The 20,221-nt window shown below is 40.2% G+C and overlaps 1 protein-coding gene and 1 pseudogene across 2 annotated transcripts in view; one reads left to right on the forward strand and one right to left on the reverse strand.

Moving 5' to 3' along the window:
- The window catches only part of GLUD1 (glutamate dehydrogenase 1), a 35,429-nt gene extending 16,362 nt beyond the window's left edge, over positions 1-19,067 (forward strand). For both annotated transcript variants that reach the window (XM_032270101.1, XM_032270102.1), the window contains 9 exons: positions 4,165-4,259; positions 8,653-8,832; positions 10,099-10,236; positions 10,326-10,463; positions 10,893-10,973; positions 11,838-11,961; positions 12,786-12,877; positions 16,440-16,502; positions 17,676-19,067. In XM_032270101.1, coding sequence (XP_032125992.1) covers positions 4,165-4,259; positions 8,653-8,832; positions 10,099-10,236; positions 10,326-10,463; positions 10,893-10,973; positions 11,838-11,961; positions 12,786-12,877; positions 16,440-16,502; positions 17,676-17,795 — 1,031 coding nt within the window. In that variant the 3' untranslated portion in view covers positions 17,796-19,067. The remainder of the gene's footprint in view (positions 1-4,164; positions 4,260-8,652; positions 8,833-10,098; positions 10,237-10,325; positions 10,464-10,892; positions 10,974-11,837; positions 11,962-12,785; positions 12,878-16,439; positions 16,503-17,675) is intronic.
- A 151-nt stretch (positions 19,068-19,218) lies between these two features.
- On the reverse strand, positions 19,219-19,294 carry LOC116544039 (annotated as a pseudogene).
- Between the last annotated feature and the right edge of the window lie 927 nt (positions 19,295-20,221).

Consider the following 20,221-nt stretch of genomic DNA (forward strand, 5'->3'; position numbering starts at 1 on the left):
CACAGAGCCTGTTAACATGAGTTAACTATCTCACTCACACCTTTACAGGAATACCTACTGATTTTGAGATACAGTGAATTGAAGTCATGTTCAGCCTGTTAATAGCCTTCATAATTTTTTTTAATTTTCTTTTTTTTTTTTTTTTTTTTTTTTTTTGAGACAAAGTCTTGCTCTGTTGCCTAGGCTGGAGTGCAGTGGCATGATCTCAGCTCACTTGAACCTCCGCCTCCCGAGTTCAAGTGATTCTTCTGCCTCAGCCTCCTATGAGCTGGCACTATAGGCGCATGCCACCACACCTGACTAATTTTTGTATTTTTAGTAGAGATGGGGTTTCACCATATTGGCCAGGCTGGTCTCGAACTCCTGACCTCATGATCCACCCACCTCAGCCTCCCAACGTGCTGGTTATAGGCATGAGCCACCGTACCCAGCCGCCTTCATAATTTTTATAAGGAATTTCCTCCTTGCCTAAATCTCCAACACATTTAATAGTCTTAAATGGTTTCAGACTTTATTCAGTCATATTTATTTCCCATATCTGCAATATCTCCAGCTTAATTTTATCAGTCTTGATAAGTACCTAATAACTCCAGAGGGCAAAAAGTGATTCATTGGAATACTGAAATAAACAGCTTAAATTCTAGTAATTTGATTTATTTGCTTAATGTGCAAAAGCCTCATTGACCCAGGATGCAGCTAAATTGACATCCTGGGCCCGGACAGCTTTGAAGCCTAGGAGGTAGGCAAAGGGAGTTTTTTTCTCTCACTCCTAGCCAAACCTTCAAATTTGATGTTACTTATCTGTTATTTCCTGACTGCCCTTTCCACAGAGAGTTTCACATTGAGGCTCAGACCTGAGCCTGAGCTCTGGTTCTGTCACATGGATGTTTTCAGTTTGTCAATTTCTGCAAAACAAAACAAAAAAAGAGGCCGGGATTTTTATAGCAGTTACATTGAATCTGTATACCGATTTGTGGAATATTGCCATCTTCCTCACCTCCCCCCCCACCAAAAAAAAAAAGGGTTTTGCCCTGTCACCCAGGCTGGAGTACCAGGCAGCAGTCACTACAACCTTGAACTCCTGGGCTTAAGCAATCCTCTCACCTCATCCTCCCAAGTAGCTAGAACCACAGGCATGCCCCACTGCGCCTGGCTCATTTTTTGATTTTTGTGGGAACAGGGTCTTATTATATATCCCAGACTGGTCTTGAACTCCTGGGCTCAAGCACCCCTCCTACTTCAGCTTCCCAAAGTTCTGGGATTATAGGCATGAGCCACTCCACCTGACCAGTATTGCCATCTTAACTATATTAAGCCTTCCAGTGCTGAATATGAGATGTCTTCATTTATGTAGGTCTCTGATTTCTTGCAATGATATTTTGTAGTTCTCATTGTAGAAGTCTTACAACTAAATATTTTATTCCCTTTAATACTTGTAAGTGACATTGGTCTATAGTTTTCTTATGATGTCTTTGTCTAGTCTTTGTATCAGGATAATTGTAGCCTTGTGGAATGAGTTGAGAAGTGTCCTTTCCTCTTCTGTGTTTGAAAAAGCTTTTGAAAGGTCAATGTTCATTCTTGTGTGTGAGTGTAAATATCACCTGTGTAAACTGAAGTTCTGCAGGTCCCTGATGTCTCCACCTTCCTCATCCCTGTGTCTCTGTGCACCAAAATTGCCCTTTCAACTCCACCCCCCTCATCCCTGTGTCTCTGTGCGCCAAAATTGCCCTTTCAACTCTTGCTCTATATATAGTCACACGCTGTTACAAAAGTTGCTTTTTTAAAAAAGACGAACTTCCGCCTCAGACCCGTTCTCTATATAAGAATTTATCTGTTGGAGCTGGGCACAGTGGCTCACACCTGTAATCCCAGCACTTTGGAAGGCTGAGGTGGGTGGATCACCTGAGGTCAGGAGTTCGAGACCAACCTGGCCAACATGGTGAAACCCCTTCTCTACTAAAAATACAAAAAATTTGCTGGGAGTGGTGGAGGGCACCTGTACTTCCAGCTACTGGGGAGGCTGAGGCAGGAGAATTGCTTGAACCTGGGAGGCGGAGGTTGCAATAAGTCAAGATTGCACCATTGCACTCTAGCCTGGGCAACAAGAGTGAAACTCCGTCTCAAAAAATAAGAACTAAAAAATATATTCTATTTTTTTTTTAATTTTTCTTTAAAAATACAAACTCATCTGTACAAAAAGAAAAATACAACTTTAAAAATGATTAAACTATTAAATTATTATGTCCCCCTAGAAATTAAAGTTCGTTCTAAGGGCCGTACCCAATTCTTCGTATAAATTTTACTTTTTGTCAACAGAATTGGTATATTGTAATGTTTTCTATAACTCAGGGGCCCAAGGCCTAGATAATCTACTTCTTTGAACAAGTTGTGATATAACAGATACAGGGCTGACATAAGACAACTTTGAAATGGTCAAGGATTGCTTTTTATATTACATTAATGATTAGGCTTATGAGTTTTCTGCTACATACAAAACTAATGAATAGGGATGCACAGATTACAAGTAGCTCCTGAATTTATAGGAAGAATTGGGTACAGCCCTTAGAATGAACTTTAATTTATAGGGGGACATAATAGTTTAATAGTTTAACCATTTTTAAAGTTCTATTTTTCTCTTTGTACAGATGAATTTGTATTTAGCAGTTGAAATAATATAGAAAATTATAAACAATATAGAGAGAGAGAGGAAGAGAGAAAGGGGAAGAGAAAGAAAATTGTATGTAAGGGGGAATGTGTTATACATGCTGTATTAAACCTGCCTTTTTCCATATGTATGTTCATGACAATTCCAAGTGATTTGCAACTTATAAGTTATCCTCAGTGGCTCACGCCTGTAATCCCAGCACTTTGGGAGGCCGAGATGGATGGATCACCTTAGGTCAGGAGTTCGAGAGCAGCCTGGCCAACATGGAGACACTCCATCTCTGTTTATTTATATTTTAAAAAAAAGAAGTTATCCTTTTCGTAGGTATACCATATTTCATTTAACTGACATCCTAGATAATTAGGTTAGATAAAATCTTGGTAGATAACATTTTGCTTTGTTTGGGAGGAGTATTTCTGCACCTTTACAGATTTGAGTGAGCATCACCTAACGTGTTTTTATCAGAGATCTTACTGTAGCTTTCAGTATTAGTGCTGTCAGTGATACTTGTTATTGCGCGTGAGCTAATTTGTTAGCCTAAAACTTTAATTTGCTGTGATCTGAGGAACTGAAAGGTAAGGCCTAAACTTTATATGTGCTAAGTGTCAAATAATAGGTCAAAGTCACATCCTTCCACAAGTAAAAATAATGTGGGGGGCTTAGCACAATTGCTTTAGCAATATGACTTTCTCCCCTTTTTCTCTGCTTGGTAAGGAGGGCTTATACTCCCATTAGGCAGCATGTTACTATACTATCTCATACATGTCAACTCCCTAACCATAATCCTGCTTATATAGAACACAGTGGTACTATTATCTCTAATTGCATTTTAGTGAAATGAGTCAAGAGAGGCAAAAATGTTTAGCCCCTGGTCACACACTCAGAAATCCTGTAGAGTGGCTTATATCTTGTACATAACTAACTTCCAAACATATAGCAAGTAAATGCTAGTGGAAGAAATTATGTAATGTTATATAACAATATTTGTCTAATTTTTAATTTTTTATATATATATATATATATGTATTTTGAGATGGATTTCACTCTTGTTGCCCAGGCTGGAATGCATTAGGATGATCTTGGCTCACCACAACCTCTGCCTGCCAGGTGCAAGTGATTCTCTTGCCTCAGCCTCCCAGCTATCTGGGATTATAGGCGTGTGCCACCACACCTGGCTAATTTTGTATTTTTAGTAGAGATAGGGTTTCTCCATGTTGGTCAGGCTGGTCTCGAACTCCTGACCTTAGGTGATACACCCACCTCGGCCTCACAAAGTGCTGGGATTACAGGCATGAGCCACTGTGCCCAGCCATATGTGTCTAAGTTTTATAGTGAAACATTTAATGAATATTTCTATGACTTCGATTAGCTACCTAAATGAGATCTAAAGTTTTCTAGCCATGGTAACTTTGTTATTACAGACACTTGCAAGGATCTTTGTGTTTGAGAAGGATTTTTCTTAAAAACTGGTGCACTGCTCCTTTCCTGTGCCCCCGCAGGTCCTGGCATTGATGTCCCTGCCCCAGACATGAGCACAGGTGAGCGGGAGATGTCCTGGATCGCTGATACCTATGCCAGCACCATAGGCCACTACGTGAGTACCCACTGGAAGCTCCGAGGCTTACACATTTGCTGTCTACAAGAATTAACAGTTTGACTGATGATATCAGAAGTTGAGAATCCCTGGGTTTTTCTGTCATTCAGTCATAATCTTTATGTGCGTATTATTTTGTGTCTACCTGTCTGTTCTTAAATTGTAAATGTGATGAACACAGATGGAGCCCTTACTTACATGCTGCCCTATATTTGTCACTGGGGTGGGACACTTACTGACCAGGGCAGCCCACTCTGCTAAGACCCTATAACATAGCTCAAGAAGCATTCAATTCTGATTTTTCCCTCAAAGAGCTTTCATTTAAAGAGAAACTAAGGCACATAAGCAGATGAGGTATGGAAATAATGTAATACAACAGTGGAGATTATGAATTCTGAAATGAGACTTTCTAGAAGAGATATTTGGGCTAGACCTTCAAAATGGGTAGAAGATGAACATCTAGAGATTTGGAGGATAAGAGGAAGAGAAATAGTAGAGTTCCGATTGTCTGAAGGTAAGGCATATTTGTAAAGGTAATAGAAAGTAAGAGCGAAGGCTGGGTGCAGTGGCTTATTCCCGTAATCCCAGCACTTTGGGAGGCCAAGCCAGGTGCATCACTGAAGCCTAGGAGTTTGAAACCAGCCTGGACATGGGGAAACTCTGTCTCTCCAAAAAATACAAAAATTAACCAAGCATGGTGGTATATACCTATAATCAGAGCTACCTGGGAGGCACGCTTGAGCCCAGGAGGTTGGGGCTGCAGTGAGCTGTGGTTGTACCAGTCTGTGCAATAGAGCGAGACCCTCCTTTCAAAAATAAAGAAGAAAATAATAATGAAGAGGTTAAGTGAACCAGGACAAAAATGCTAAGCCCTAGTGTTTGTGTTTTACATGGAGAGACTTTGCTGATCCTTTACAGTGGAGAGACTTTGCTGATCCTTCCTTGGGAAGAATAGGCTGGCAACAGTGTCCAGGTATACTGGTGCCAGGAGAGAACCTCCTGTGGTGTCACCGCCTTTCCACCGAGCCCAGGAGCCAGAGGACCAAGGAGAGGAGCATTGGCATATGGGAGGCATGTGACAGAGAGACTCAGCAAGACTGGATTCGATATGTGTGGCTTTAAGGAAGGGGACCAGGTTGAGCCCAGAGAGCCAGGAGAACTTGTTTGGGCACTGAGCAGAGGTAGTACCACAGAACTGAACACAAGAGGAAAACGGAACTACTGTCCCTGAAAGGAGTGCAACCTTAAAAAATGAAACATTTAAGGAGTAGGAAGAGAAATGGAGTCAAAAAATACATGTATGCCTAGTACATGCAAGGCCAAGTGTAAGCAAGGTATTTACTTCAATTGGGATAAATTGCTGGAAGTTGTTTTGAAACTATGAAAAAGAAGAACTGGCCCAACCAACTCTTTCAATCCTTTCAAGGTAAGGTCAGAAAAGGCCTCCTAGGAGACATAACCTTCTGGTCTGCACTCAGATGGGTATGTGGACGTGGACTAGGGGAGGGGTAGTGGCAAGTGTTTGGAACAGAAGGAAGTACCTGAGGGAAGGTTCTGAAGTTCAGAAGCTAGGTGAATTGGGAGGCTAAGGACTGATTATTGTGGCCAGAGTTGAGAACGAGAAAGGTGGGTTAAGAAAGCCCAGTAGGAAAAAGGGTCAGGCCAGGTTACTGCTTGGTAGGTAACCATGAGGACTTTGGTCTCTGTCCTGAAAGCACAGGGAAACCAGTGAAGAGCTGGTTTTAAGCAGGTGTGACTCAGCTAAGTGTGCATTTGAAGCCTCGTTGAGGGCAAGAGGCTACTACAGGGGCCCAGACTGCAAAGGGATATGAAGAGGGAACTAGGGCACAAAGTATAGCTTCCAGCTAAGAAAAATGGCACTAGAGAGAAGCAGAAAGAAGGCAGCTTGAAAAGTGGCTGTTACCCAAAGAAAAAGGTTTTTGTTGTCTTTTGACATGTTTATTGGCTGTGAGCCACAGATTCATTGGTGCAAGAGATAGGCCAGGGAGATCCCCCAAGGAAATAAAGGACTGGGGAATTCTTTTAATAGTGAAAAGATAGTCCTTGGAGAAGAGGAAAAATGTGGAAATGTGGACATTTCCTGAGTTGATGTCATGCTGTGGCTGGGAACATGGGCAGACCACCTGGAGTCCAACCCTGGCACCTTCACCCATCAGCTCTGTGACTTGGGAGTCTCTGTGCCTCCAATTCCTCATATGCAAAATGACAGCAATAATAGTACCTACTTTGGCTGGGCGCGGTGGCTCACACCTGTAATTCCAGCACTTTGGGAGGCCAAGGCGGGCAGGTCACGAGGTCAAGAGATCGAGACCATTCTGGCCAACACAATGAAACCCTGTCTCTACTAAAAATACAAAAAAATTAGCCAGGCGTGGTGGTATGCACCTGTGGTCCCAGCTACTCAGGAGGCTGAGATGGAAGAATCGCTTGAACCCAGGAGGCAGAGGTTGCAGTGAGCCGAGATTGCGCCACTGCACTCCAGCCTGGTGACAGAGCAAGACTCCCTCTCAAAAAAAAAAAGTACCTACTTTTTGAGACGATCATATGAGAATTAGATGAATAATCCACTGCACTTAGAACAGTGCAAACCAGTGGCAGTGGGCAGTAGCTCATTCTCAGTGCTAACAGCAAGAGAAAGTCTTGTGAAGCACTGCCCCTTGGATATACTGGTGAACAATTTTCCTTCTTTAAGTCATAAGAAATCTAAAATCAAGGCCTAAGGGAAGGACCCAGCTGTTTTTGTTGCTCATTTCTAGATGTGAACTGGAACGTGCCGCTCACTATCCTAGCACCACCTAGAAGTGCAGTGTCGGTGGGAGAATTTATTCTTCTCTGGGCTTTTAGGACCATTACGTATGCTGGGGAGCCTGGCAGTTGGCGCCAGCCCTGACCGCAGACAGTATTTCCTTCAACTCCAGCATTTGCATTTTCACCGTTTAAAAGCTTTTGGCACTTGGTTCGCATTGCTGTATTCATAAGCGTTAATTATTCGTGAAAGCAAACCGTGGGAAAACTACTAATTCTATAAATCACTTTACTAGACTGCATTTTTCTTCCTTACTTTCATCCTTTTTGTTGGTAATTATACAAATAATATAATTCCAATTCTCTCTGTAAAAATATTTAAACAATACAGATAAAGAACGGACCATTTCTTAACTCAGCCAGCTGGAACATTAAGGATATGCTGGGAGTTAGGGGTTTGGTGTGAAGTAAGGCATTTTATTTTGTTTATGTAGATAGCAAATTGCTTCAACAAGTTTATTGACTATTTTGTACTTTTGCCACTGACTTAAAATTTTATATGGATTTTCATTTTATATTGATTGCCTGTGCAAATTAAGACTGTCTCTAGTTTCTCCTGCTCCATGGATGAGTTTATTCTGCAGCGTTCTGATTGCCATGTTGGTTGGTTGGTTGGTTGGTTGGTTGGTTGGTTGGTTAGTTGGTTAGTTGGTTGTTTTTTGAGACGGAGTCTCACTCTGTTGCCCAGGCTGGAGTGCAATGGCACGATCAGATCACTGCAACCTCCGCCTCCTGGGTTCAAGCGATTGTCTTGCCTCAGCCTCCTGGATTGCCATGTTTATAGTATATTTGATGCCTTGGAAGGGAAGACCTCCTAAGCCCCATTCTTATTTTTTCTAATTATACCTGTTTCTGAACAAGAATTTATGCACGTCTTCAATTGAAAGAGGACAGTAAGATGGGTGGTGAAGACTGTTAACCCCCATCTTCACTTTGCAGAGCTAATCACTGCTACCAAAGATACTGTGCTCACACAGAAGCACAGGACTCTCACCCACACATACCTTTTTTAAAAAATTTCGTTAAATACTTCCGTTAGTCTACTCTTAGATGAACTTGAATATCATGTTATATTAAGTATCAAGTTATATTTAAAAATTCCTTTTTAAAAAGTGGCAGAATACAACATTGAGTCTTCCCATCCAAGAAAATTGTAAAGCCTCTTCCTGTCTCAGGCTCTATTTTGGTGACATGCTCAAATCATAGAGTTGATTTTAAGATACTCATGAATGGGATGTGTACCTTGATTTAGTAGCGCTTAAATACTTATTGAAGGAATGAAAGCTTCAGGCTGAGGTAGGTCTACTTTTGTGATGCTATTTGAACTTCCCTTTCTACACTCTGTTTCTTCTGTCAGGAAATACAGCATTATTATATTTTCTAGGAACAGAAAGCTGAAAAAGTGAGTCTTGTCTCTATTGGTAACATGTACCTTAAATACATTCATACACACACACTCCTAATGAGCATAATTTTAGTTAAATGAGAATGTGTTTCGACTTTATTATATTGATTCAACAGAGAAATTGGCTTGACATTTCATTCTTTCAATTACTCCCTCTTACAGGATATTAATGCACATGCCTGTGTTACTGGTAAACCCATCAGTCAAGGGGGCATCCACGGACGCATTTCTGCTACCGGCCGTGGTGTCTTCCATGGGATTGAAAACTTCATCAATGAAGCTTCTTACATGAGCATTTTAGGAATGACACCAGGATTTGGAGATAAAACATTTGTTGTTCAGGTAAAAAAAAAAAAAAAAGTTTTCTTAATAACTGATAGGCATTAAGTTTTTAATGGTTTTAGAATTGTAATTTTAAAAAATACGGTTATCTCAAATCTCTTAAAAGTTAAGAGTGGTGGTTTTCAAAGTAATACATCTTTTGTTTTTTGAACCTTGGTATGATTCCTGTAACTAGAACTGATTTAAGTATCACTCTCAAGTACGTGTGAAACTTACCAACTATCATCAAATTCAACCAAAATATTGGTCAGTATTTAAACTTGAAATTGTATCTAGAAGGGTAACTCTCTTAACATAATTCTCTCAATTTTAAAGTATGTAGAAAGGTTTACACATTGACCCAAATTTGTTTGATGTGTTAACATGTATTTTAATTAGGATAATCTTAATTAAGTTGGAAATTACTTTAAAATAGAAGTGGTGGCTGGGCATGATGGGTCACACCTGTAATCCCAGCATTTTGGGAGGCCAAGGCAGGTAGATCACTTGAGGCCAGGAGTTCAAGACCAACCTGACCAACATGGTTTAGTAGAGACCAACATGTATCTCTACTAAAAATACAAAAATTAGTCAGGTGTGGTGGCCTGTGCCTGTAATCCCAGCTACTTGGGAGGCTGAGGCAGGAGAATTGCTTGAACCCGGGAGGTGGAGGTTGCAGTGAACTGAGATTACATCACTGCACTCCAGCCTAGGCAACCCGATCTCAAAACATAAATAAATAAATGGTGGTGTTAAGTACACCACCGGATCCTCAGTCCTTGATGACCAGATGTCCTGTGTTGTAAAAAGAGATGTCAATAATTTGGAGAAATACAACTTCTATGTTTGATTGGTTTTTTTATTGAGACCGAGGCTCACTCTGTCACCCAGGCTGGAGTGCAATGGCACAATCTTGACTCACTGCAGCCTCTGCCTCCTGGGTTCAAGTGATTCTCCTGCCTCAGCCTCCCAAGTAGCTGGGATTACAGGCGCCTGCCACCATGCCCAGCTAATTTTTGTATTTTTAGTAGAGATGGGGTTTTACCATGTTGGCCAGGCTGGTCTCAAACTCCTGGTGGCGGGTGCCTGTAATCCCAATCATCACATTCTCAAACAGAGAATTTTATTGTTGAAAAGAAACCAGTTGGTACATTGTTTCTTTTAGCAAAAGAATGTTGAGAATGGCTTCTAAATAAACAGAATGTGGATTTACATTGGTCAAAATATGACTCTTGCTATCTCTACCAGGACTTTAGTTTTTGTGTCATGGATAATTGTTCTTCACAGGGATTTGGTAATGTGGGCCTACACTCTATGAGATATTTACATCGTTTTGGTGCTAAATGTATTGCTGTTGGTGAGTCTGATGGGAGTATATGGAATCCAGATGGTATTGACCCAAAGGAACTGGAAGACTTCAAATTGGTATGAATACATTCTTATGGCACAGACACTAAATATAAACATTTAAACTCTGGTACAGCTATTAATTGTGATTTTTTAATCAATGGCAGCAACATGGGTCCATTCTGGGCTTCCCCAAGGCAAAGCCCTATGAAGGAAGCATCTTGGAAGCTGACTGTGACATACTGATCCCAGCTGCCAGTGAGAAGCAGTTGACCAAATCCAACGCACCCAGAGTCAAAGCCAAGGTGACAACATTATAGGAACCGGAATCAACATTATCAATGTGAATGACGTTAGTGGGGTCATAGAAAAGTCTGATTGAATTTTCTCTTTCTTTTTAACAGCTTTATTGGCATATATTGCACATACCATACAGTTCACCCATTTAAAGTACATAATCTAATGGCTTTTAGCTATGTGCACAGAGTTGTGCAACCTTACCAAAAAAATGCATCTGCCTGACACTTCCGTAAAAAAAAAAAAAAAAACCCTAGGTAAATAGAAAGGCAAAAGTTAGTTTTATACACTTTGTAGAACAAAGTAATCTTTATTTAATTTTAATGCAACTGTGCTTCTCCCCACAGCCCCCGTTCATATATGCACATCTCTTGCCCTCAATGGAGGGGATTTGACGGTGTCACTGGCATTTCTCTATGTTCCTGACTCTCTTGCAGATTATTGCTGAAGGTGCCAACGGGCCAACAACTCCAGAAGCTGATAAGATCTTCCTGGAGAGAAACATTATGGTTATTCCAGTAAGTCATCTATATTTATTAGGTTTTATATGTACTTAGAATCATAATTGTCTTTTGCAAGGAATTTGGAGGAAGAGAGGAACTATTCTCCCAAGCACTAGTGAATTCATCTTTATTTCATGTCTGAGAAAATACAGTAGAAGCGTGGTTAGTTATAAGCCTGTCACTTTTCACTTTGATCTAAACATTTATTCCAATTTCAGGCTCTTTACCGAATGTCTTTAGCCTTGTAAGAGTCTGGTTATGTAAATGTGCACTGTATTAGAAATACTATTCTAACTTAAGCTCTAAGATTTTCCGTATGATTCCTAACCTTATGCATTTCAAGTGCCCTTTTGGCTTTACTCAGAAAACTAATATGAGGAACACATGCTCAGGTTTTTTTAGCAGGTAAGCATGAGTCTACACCAAAAAGTTAATTAGAAATTAGTGTGGGCTTGGAATGCATTTTAAAGAACCCCCTTTGCTGAAAGACACTGAATGTAACTGAAATGGGCTACCCTTAGGTATAGGAGAAAGAATCCTGTCTTCTGAGAGGCCCTGTCCAATCCACTTGGTTGGTGGGCAAGCCATTCAGTGTGAGAACTGGTAGAGAAGATGCTCTAACCAAAGATTATTAACATTCATTAATTAATAAGCAAAAAAATGATTTTTTTCCCTAAATAGAAAAGGCCTTAGGTGGAATTGGACGGGGAAGGGGGAACTGTTAAATTAAGTGTGAAATTCTTAATAACAGCTAAAATATATTTGCGAAATTTGAAGGTCTGTCTACCATGGTATTTAAATTGAGTTCCTAGGTTCATTTTAAGCTTTTACTAAACCCATCACCTTCTAATTTCTTCGGTGTCTTATTTTTGTGTATAGGATCTCTACTTGAATGCTGGAGGAGTGACAGTATCATACTTTGAGTGGCTGAAGAATCTAAATCATGTCAGCTATGGCCGTTTGACCTTTAAATATGAAAGGGATTCTAACTACCACTTGCTCAGTGAGTACCGATAATCTTGTTCTCTAAAACTAGACTTTTGAGACTAGACTGTAGACTGTAGACTTTTGAGCCAGCTACAAGTCTGTAAAAAGGTACATTTAAGAGAACGTTTCCCTTTGGGAAAGAATGAAGTCTCAGAACAGAAAATGGTAGTTTGTCTCATGAAACTTAGACCAAAAATGTACAATGTCTTCCTGGATATTAACTCTCCCATATACTTAATATTCAGATTTTTATTCTGTGATGTATTGTTCACAGGATATACTCTACAAAGTTAGTAATATTTTTTAAAGTGTGATTTTAAAACCCCACTGTCGATACTCATTTTTGTCTCTGGCTGCTCTTAGTAAAGGCCTATCTAGTGTCAAGAATTGTTTTTGAGACTCCTGATGAGAATACTTGTTTTTCTTTGACTAGAGTAAGCGCCACAGTTAAGAGTAGAATTTCTCATCAAGCTGAAATAAGACCAAGACCTCCAACTGAGCTTCTACACTCAGCCCACTGTGAGAATCTGGGTGAAGTGTTCCATCTACTTTCTTTTCTTTTTCCCCCAGCGTTTTCTTTTTAATAGAGCCAAGGAAAAACCCTTGTAATGGGTGTTATGGAAACAGAGCAGTGACCTAAATTCACATTTATATAGGAAATTGGCAATGTGTTTTATTCCTTTTTGACTGAGTTTTAAATGATTAACCCTTTTATGTCATTAAAACCCTGTGTTTGTTTTCAGGCTACTGTTATAGTTTAGGACTACTTTTGGTTCTACTTCATTTTTTTTTTTTTTTTTTTTTTTTTTGCCATATTTTTATTTTTCGGTTTTTTTATAGTGTCTGTTCAAGAGAGTTTAGAAAGAAAATTTGGAAAGCATGGTGGAACTATTCCCATTGTACCCACAGCAGAGTTCCAAGACAGGATATCGGTGAGTGTGGTGACCCCACAGTTGTCCTTTAGCACACGCTCTCTGCCCAAAAGAGCTGGTTAGACTGATTTCAGTTGCGGTGTAGTCATTTGTAATTAATTAGCTTGACAGTAACTGCGAGACATGTGTGTTTTATACCTTCCTTTTGCATTACATTGTAATACTGGAGTAAGAATCCTCATGACTACTAACAAAAAATTTTTTTTTGAGACGGAGTTTTGCTCGTTGCCCAGGCTGGAGTGCAGTGCGCAATCTCGGCCCACCGCAACCTGCGCCTCCCAGGTTCAAAGGATTCTCCTGCCTCAGCCTCCCATGTAGCTGGGATTACAGGCATCCGCCGTCATGCCAGGCTACTTTTTGTATTTTTAGTAGAGGTGGGGTTTCTCCATGTTGGTCAGGCTGGTCTCAAACTCCCAACCTCAGGTGGTCTGCCCCTCTTGGCCTCCCAAAGTTCTGGGATTACAGGCATAAGCCACCATGCCTGGCCTAATAACAAATTTAAAATAAATAATAGTTCTGCTTTTGGTATTTTTTACGCACATGTTTTAACAGTGAAGGATTATTATGTATTTTAGTCATTTTAAGCTTCAGAGAAATAGGAAGAATTGAAAAGTAAGCATTAGATTGAACTATGTGGGAGTCCAGGAGTTTGAAACCAACCTGGGGAACATAGCAAATCCCCATCTCTACTGAAAGAAAAGAAAGAAAAAACTTCTTTACCAGTAAATGACGGAAGATATGAAAAACAAAGTCACAGCACATAAGCCTGGGGAAAAAATTTAACCTCATTGTTAAATACAGATTTTAAAGGGGTTTTTTAAAATTTATTAAATTAACAAAAACAGTTAATGGACCTTATATATACCATGTATGTGGTGAAACAGCTGTGCCTTTACTCTAGTGACAGTGCAGATGGGTGCGGCTCTTTGGAAAATTTGAAGAGCTGTTGAAGTGTTCCTGCCCTTTGGTCCTGTGATAATCTCCCCTCTGGGAATTTATCCTGAGAAAATAATTTAAGAGAGGAGGAACAACTCCATGCATGATGATGTTATTGCAATTATGTGTAGACAGTTTTAAAATTTGGTTTCATTTGAAGTCCAGTGGCAAGGAAATGGCTGCATTATAATACATCTTCTTAGGAAATATTCAATCATAGAGGATAATTTAAGAATATATTGCAACGGCTAAGTTATATCTTATGAAATATTCAGTGATGGAAAATAGTTCTCAAACTATATTGTTATATGGGAGAAAGTTAAAAATTTTGTTTTAAAGGCGAAAAAAACTGCTTTAGCCATTCTGGGTACTACCTGTGCCCCTCAGTACACCTTCCTTTTTCCTACAGGGACGTCTCTGTTCTGGTCCTTCTATCTGGAATACACAGATCCCCTCCCTATTTAAGTGTCACTGCAGCTCTGTAGCTCTCTCTGAAAGTCTCCTGTGCCACTGTTTTTACATCATATCCATCACAAGTGACTAGCAGTGCATTGGAAGGGCCTGCTGCCAGAGGGCTGTTGACCCCTCCCTTTAGTCACCCCACTGCCCAGCATATGCCTTGTCAATCAAAAAAAATTTTTTCCAGCTCTTTCTCTCTAGTTTCCCCCTCCCCATTTGGCCCGATCAGGACCCACATCGTTGACCCTGCCATGTTTCTACTGTCCCTCATGCCCCCAGTGCCCTCACTTCCCTCCTTATCTAACTTAAATTCCATGCTCCTTTGTTACAGTCACTCACCAGTCGTGTTTCCTTTGTCATTGTTAACCCTAAGTCCCAGTGGTCTCTTCCTTGCCTCTATCCTATAGGAGGCCCAGCTGGCAGTTCATGCCCTGACCACTAACCTCAAGTAGGCACTCAGAGCTTCACAGCAATCTTGCTACTTTTCTGTGTTCCATTCATTCTCCCCACCTCCTGAGTGATTATATCATATTTTCTCCTCTTCTCACTGCCCTGCACCCCAGCTCACGACCTGCTATCTGCTCACAGATAAAACAGGCACCCTGAGAACTTCCACATCTACCCAGCTCCTGGTACCTATCCCCAATCCTCTGTCATCTCTCTTCTAATAGATCAGCTCTTTGTGCCTTCATTTCTTAGGTCCAGTTCTTGTTGTGGACATTGGATGGTTTGTCCTCAGATACACTGCTCTAGCAAGCCTGCCCCTCTCTCGTCATTCAGCAGTTTCCATGAGTCATTCCTGTCAGCTTACCAAAACTGTTTTTAAAAATATATAAATCTTATTCCCACTTACCTTTACAGTATTGCCATTTGTTTCCTGTACAGCAAACCTCCTTGGAAGAGTGGTATATACTCAGTCTCTAATTATTCTTCTTTACTTGAACCTACTCCACCAAGACTGCTCTTGTCAAGACAACGAGTGACACTAACATTGCCAAATTCAGTAGCTCTGTTTCAGTCCATCTTACTTGACCTGTTAGCAGCCCTTGTCAGAATCAACACTCCCACCTTGAAATATTTTCTTCCCTTAGCTTCCAGGATACCACATTCTCCTGATTTTCTTCGTACCTCACTAAACATTTCTTCTCAATTGCGTCTTGCTGGTATCTCATCAACTCACCACTCTCCTAACATTGGAAAGCCTGAATCCCTAAACCACTTTTCTAACTAGATTGAAAACTTCAGTGATCTACTTAGCCTCGTGGTTTTAAGTCCATGTATATACACTCTCTTCCCACTAGAATATAAAGTCTGTGAGAACAGTATTTTGATTTTATTCTCTGCCGTGTCCCCTAGTACCTCGAAGACTATGTACTCAGTAAGTGTCCAAACTGTATCAGTGACCCGCTTTAAGTTTTTATCTGGCATATGTGTTTTGTAGCTTCATATGTCACATTAAGAGTGGTAGTGAGTTAATTGTCTTTAATTTTTTAGAAAGCATTCCAAGAAACAAATTAGGAAAGAGATAAGCTGACTTGATGGTGGAGGCCCTGGGTCATACCCCAGCTCTAAACATAGATATCTGTAACCTTGGCCAATTTATCTGGTCATTAGTTTCCTCATCAGTAAAATTAAAACGCTGCTAAAATCCATACAGCTTTAAAAGTTGCTTGTACTACTGAATACACAGGCAGAATTCTACCCCTTAGCCACTATGGGGTTTAATCAGATTCCTTTCTGTGTTCCGTCTGGTGGCCCTATTCTCTGTGGAGCTGAGGTGAACGCACCATGGCATGAACACCATAACACATTGCTCAGTGCATCCACATCTCCATGAGTGGAAGGTGCTCATCTCACTGCATGCCCTCATCGTGTCGCTGTGTCCATAAACTGTCTTTATTGTTTTACTGTGATCTTGTTTCATGAGTATTTGTTTGCTGTAAAACATAATAAAAATAAATTGTGGTTAACAAGCAGCTGTTTCAGTAAGTATCAAGATTCTGTATTTTGATTCTGTATCTTGATACTGTACAGAAATGACACATAGCTTTGCTGAAAGAAAAGTTCTGTCTGGTCATATATTAACTTAAGAATCCTTTGTAATCTTATACAGGACACAAAGCAGGTCTTTGTGGTTTTGTTAAACTTGTGTTCTTTTTCCTAATAGGGTGCATCTGAGAAAGACATCGTGCACTCTGGCTTGGCATACACAATGGAGCGTTCTGCCAGGGTATGTGTGCAGATGCTGTTTGCCTTCCTGCTAGTCACATGAAGTGCAACTCAACCGTGTTATCTCAGCTGCCAGACTGTGTGTGCTGATAGAAAATAGCAATCTGTGAAATGGTCCTCATTTGTGTGTAGCAAAACAAATGCTTTTTCAGTCTCAGATGATGAGCAATTTTTTTAGAGTCTTCAAATATGTTTCTGAGGCTTTGGAAAGAAATAATAAGGCCAAGTTAGGATGTAGTGACGTTGGCAGCTAGCCCAATATTGAGTCATTAGCCAAATTGGATTGCAGCTCAGTGAACCAAAACTGTGTTAGAGCTACAGGAGGCTACCTTACTATAGAATCTGGTATAAGCAAAAGTTACTTTGACTGCTTGATCCCTACTTTAAGGCTTCAGCCACAGTTTGTGTCCAGTTTTCCTAATTTCTTGGGTTCAGATTCTATCTGCTTGGATTTATATTGAAATAGCATAAGCAGATATTGATGAAGAAGGTGGTGCTTCTTAGTGCTGTTGTTTTTATTGTTGATTTTTTATTGAGATAGGGTTTATGTGCTATAAATTCAGCCTTTTAAAGTATACAATTCAGTGTCCTTTATTATATATACTAGCCATTACCACTATATAATTTTAGAACATTTTCATCACCCTGTTTTTTGTTGTAGGTTTTTTGTTTTTTTTTTTTTTTTTTTTTTTTTTTGAGACAGAGTCTCACTCTGTTCCCAGGCTAGAGTATAGTGGCACAATTTCAGCTCACTGTAACCTCCACCTCCCCAGTTGGAACAATTCTTGTCCCTCAGCCTGCTGAGTAGCAGGGATTACAGGTATGAGCCACCACACCCTACTAATTCTTGTATTTTTAGTGGAGATGGGATTTCACCATGTTGGCCAGGCTGGTCTTGAACTTCTGACCTCAAGTGATCCGCCCGCTTTGGCCTCCCAGAGTGCTGGGATTACAGGTGTGATCCACTGCACCTTATCACCCCATTGTTAAATCCAGAGAATTAGGCCCTCCTGCCTGAAGATTCTACTGCTAGAGTAGTTTGTCTTTGGCTGCCCAAGTCCTGCCTTGAAACAATGAGAGGGTAACTTGGACCAGGCCTGTCTGGGCCTTGTGTGTTTATGGCCTGGCCACTTGAATCAGGGTCACCTTCACTGTGTTTTCCCTTTCATTTCAGCAAATTATGCGCACAGCCATGAAATACAACCTGGGATTGGACCTGAGAACAGCTGCCTATGTCAATGCCATTGAGAAAGTCTTCAAAGTGTACAATGAAGCTGGTGTGACCTTCACATAGATGGATCGTGGCTGACTTCCTCACCACCCTCTTCACCTATAACTTCTGCTGACCTATCATGAGTTTACATGTAACCACAGAAATCCCCTTCTCTCCTGACTCATTAGATAATGGATACCATTCTCAACAAGTCAATCCAAATCAACCCCTTAAGGAGAAAGAAATTAAGGTTAGGGGATCATGTACAAGCTGAGTGTGAAAGTAGAAGTCACCTACACCAGAGAGCCATTTTGGTATTTTGCCTTTAAACAAAAAGTCTTCTCCATCTGGCTGTGCAGCCTTGCCCTGTGGCTTTTCCCAACACAATCAGTGCTATTGCTGGGGAAGGGACAGTCAAGAGCAGTCAGTTGCTTACTTATGTTGCTCTGGACAAGTCTGGGACATGCTGTAACTTTAACACTTAAGTAGGTGTGTGGCATTTTCAGAAGGTGGCATGGTCCTCAAGTGAGTTCTTAGTATTTTATATCAGCAAAATAACTCACTTTTACAGGTTGCAAACAAATACAAAAGCTGTTTCTGCTTATGAATTTTATTCTTTTAGAATAAAATAAGTACATGCTGCTGTAATAAAATTGCCTTTAATCACTTAACAAGCCTAACCTTGACTCAAACAGTGAATGCCTATAAAAATAATAAATGGAAAAAACTAGTATTTTTATATCATGAAACAATGTCATTTATAGCTTCTCAGTCATGTATTGTTGTCCAGCAAACATTGAAAGCCCTGTGGATAATTATCTTCATACCTGCAAAGACGATGGAGGCTATTTTCGTTAAAACTGTCAGAATTTGCTAACTATAATTATGACATGTAGGCCAAAGAATGCAATAACCTCCTTATCATGTTAACTAATTGTTCTCTTTTGAAGATCTATTGTTGACTAATTGAATAATAATTCAAGTAGAATGTCCCGGAAAAAAACCACTGGGCTCCCTGTTTGGAGTCTGGCTGGCTCTGAGCATTGCCAATGGCCCCTACTCACCTGACTTGATGTCCTCTCCTTTTAGAGGCTGTGCATTCTGCACCCAGCTTCACTCACAGTGGGCTGAAAACAACCTTGGGTTGAGTGTTTCGTTTGGGAGTTACGTGGTCAGGGCCTTTTGAACAGTAGTGTCCCAGTGAAGTGCTAGATAATATATGTGTAAGAATGAGCTTTTTTTTTTTTAAAAAAACTATAACACCCTTTCAAAAATTTCTAACAACTTTGTAACTGCATGGCTTTACCTGGTGATAAAAGCAGTTATTAAAAGTCTACATTTTCCAAAACTTAACGTTTCTTTTCTGTGTTTCTACCTGTGGTACTTTCTCTTTTCATGAATGATAATACTACAATTAGATTTCTGAAATGTTTATAGTGACCACCTGCATAACATTTCCTTCCATTTTATTCTTGATTTTTTTTTTTTTTTTTTTTTTTTTTTTTTTTTTGGTACTCTACATGTTCAGAAAAACTTCTCTAGTAACAAACTATAAAAATGATTGCTAAAAGTATAGTCTTTATTCTTGAATTATTTTGTATTTTATTAAATAATACCAATAGATGTTCTTGAGGAAGAGGCCCTAATGTTTAAAGCTGATATGCTGAAGTAATTTTTAGTGCTGTTTTTTCACCAAAAGGGATATTGTGTGGAATAGTTTAGCCACAGAATGTAACAACTATTGAAGAAAGCATACTAACTGTAATCAGAACTGGATTCTAGACTTGATTCCACCAGTTACTTAACTGCCAATGTGAAGCCTGACTTTCATCTGGCCTTTGTATGTCATGGTTCTGCCTCTGCATGCTTCTGGGATCCAGTCAGTCAAATAAACAGGCCCCCAGTACATGGACATAGTGAGCCCTTCCCCAGCATGGTGGTGTCTGTCTGCACTCTAGGTGGATTACTAAAATGTGTAAGGGGGAAAGTGATTTTAAAAAAACAGTTCCAGAATGTTAGAATAGTGGGTAGGGCAGCAAATTCAAGTCATGTGAATGTGGGATAAGTCTTAGCGGTGGCCTTTGACTATATATTGGAAGTATTGATTGTTTTTTTGGCTTGTGGGGGTTGGGTTTTGTTTTTTGAGACAGGGTCTTGCTCTGTCACCCAGGCTGGAATGCAGTGACACAATCACGCTCACTGCAGCCTCTACCTCCTGGGCGCAAACAGTTCTCTTGCCTCAGCTTTCCAAGTAGCTGGGACACAGGTATGCGTACTATACCTTGCTAATTGTTTTCATTTTTTGTAGAGATGAGGTCTCCCTGTGTTGCCAAGGCTGGTCTCAAACTCCTGGGCTCAAATGGTCCTCCCGCCTTGGCCTTCCAAAGTACTGGGATTATAGGCATGAGCCACCACGCCTGGCTGATAGTAATTTTTTAAAGATTAATGTTGAGTATTGTTGATAGTAATGTTAAAAAATAAATTGTCTGTGCTACCTATATAAAGGT

The sequence above is a fragment of the Sapajus apella genome, unplaced genomic scaffold, assembly GCF_009761245.1.
Source record: "Sapajus apella isolate SASKATOON/1434 unplaced genomic scaffold, GSC_monkey_1.0 scaffold203, whole genome shotgun sequence".
NCBI classification, from domain to species: domain Eukaryota; kingdom Metazoa; phylum Chordata; class Mammalia; order Primates; family Cebidae; genus Sapajus; species Sapajus apella.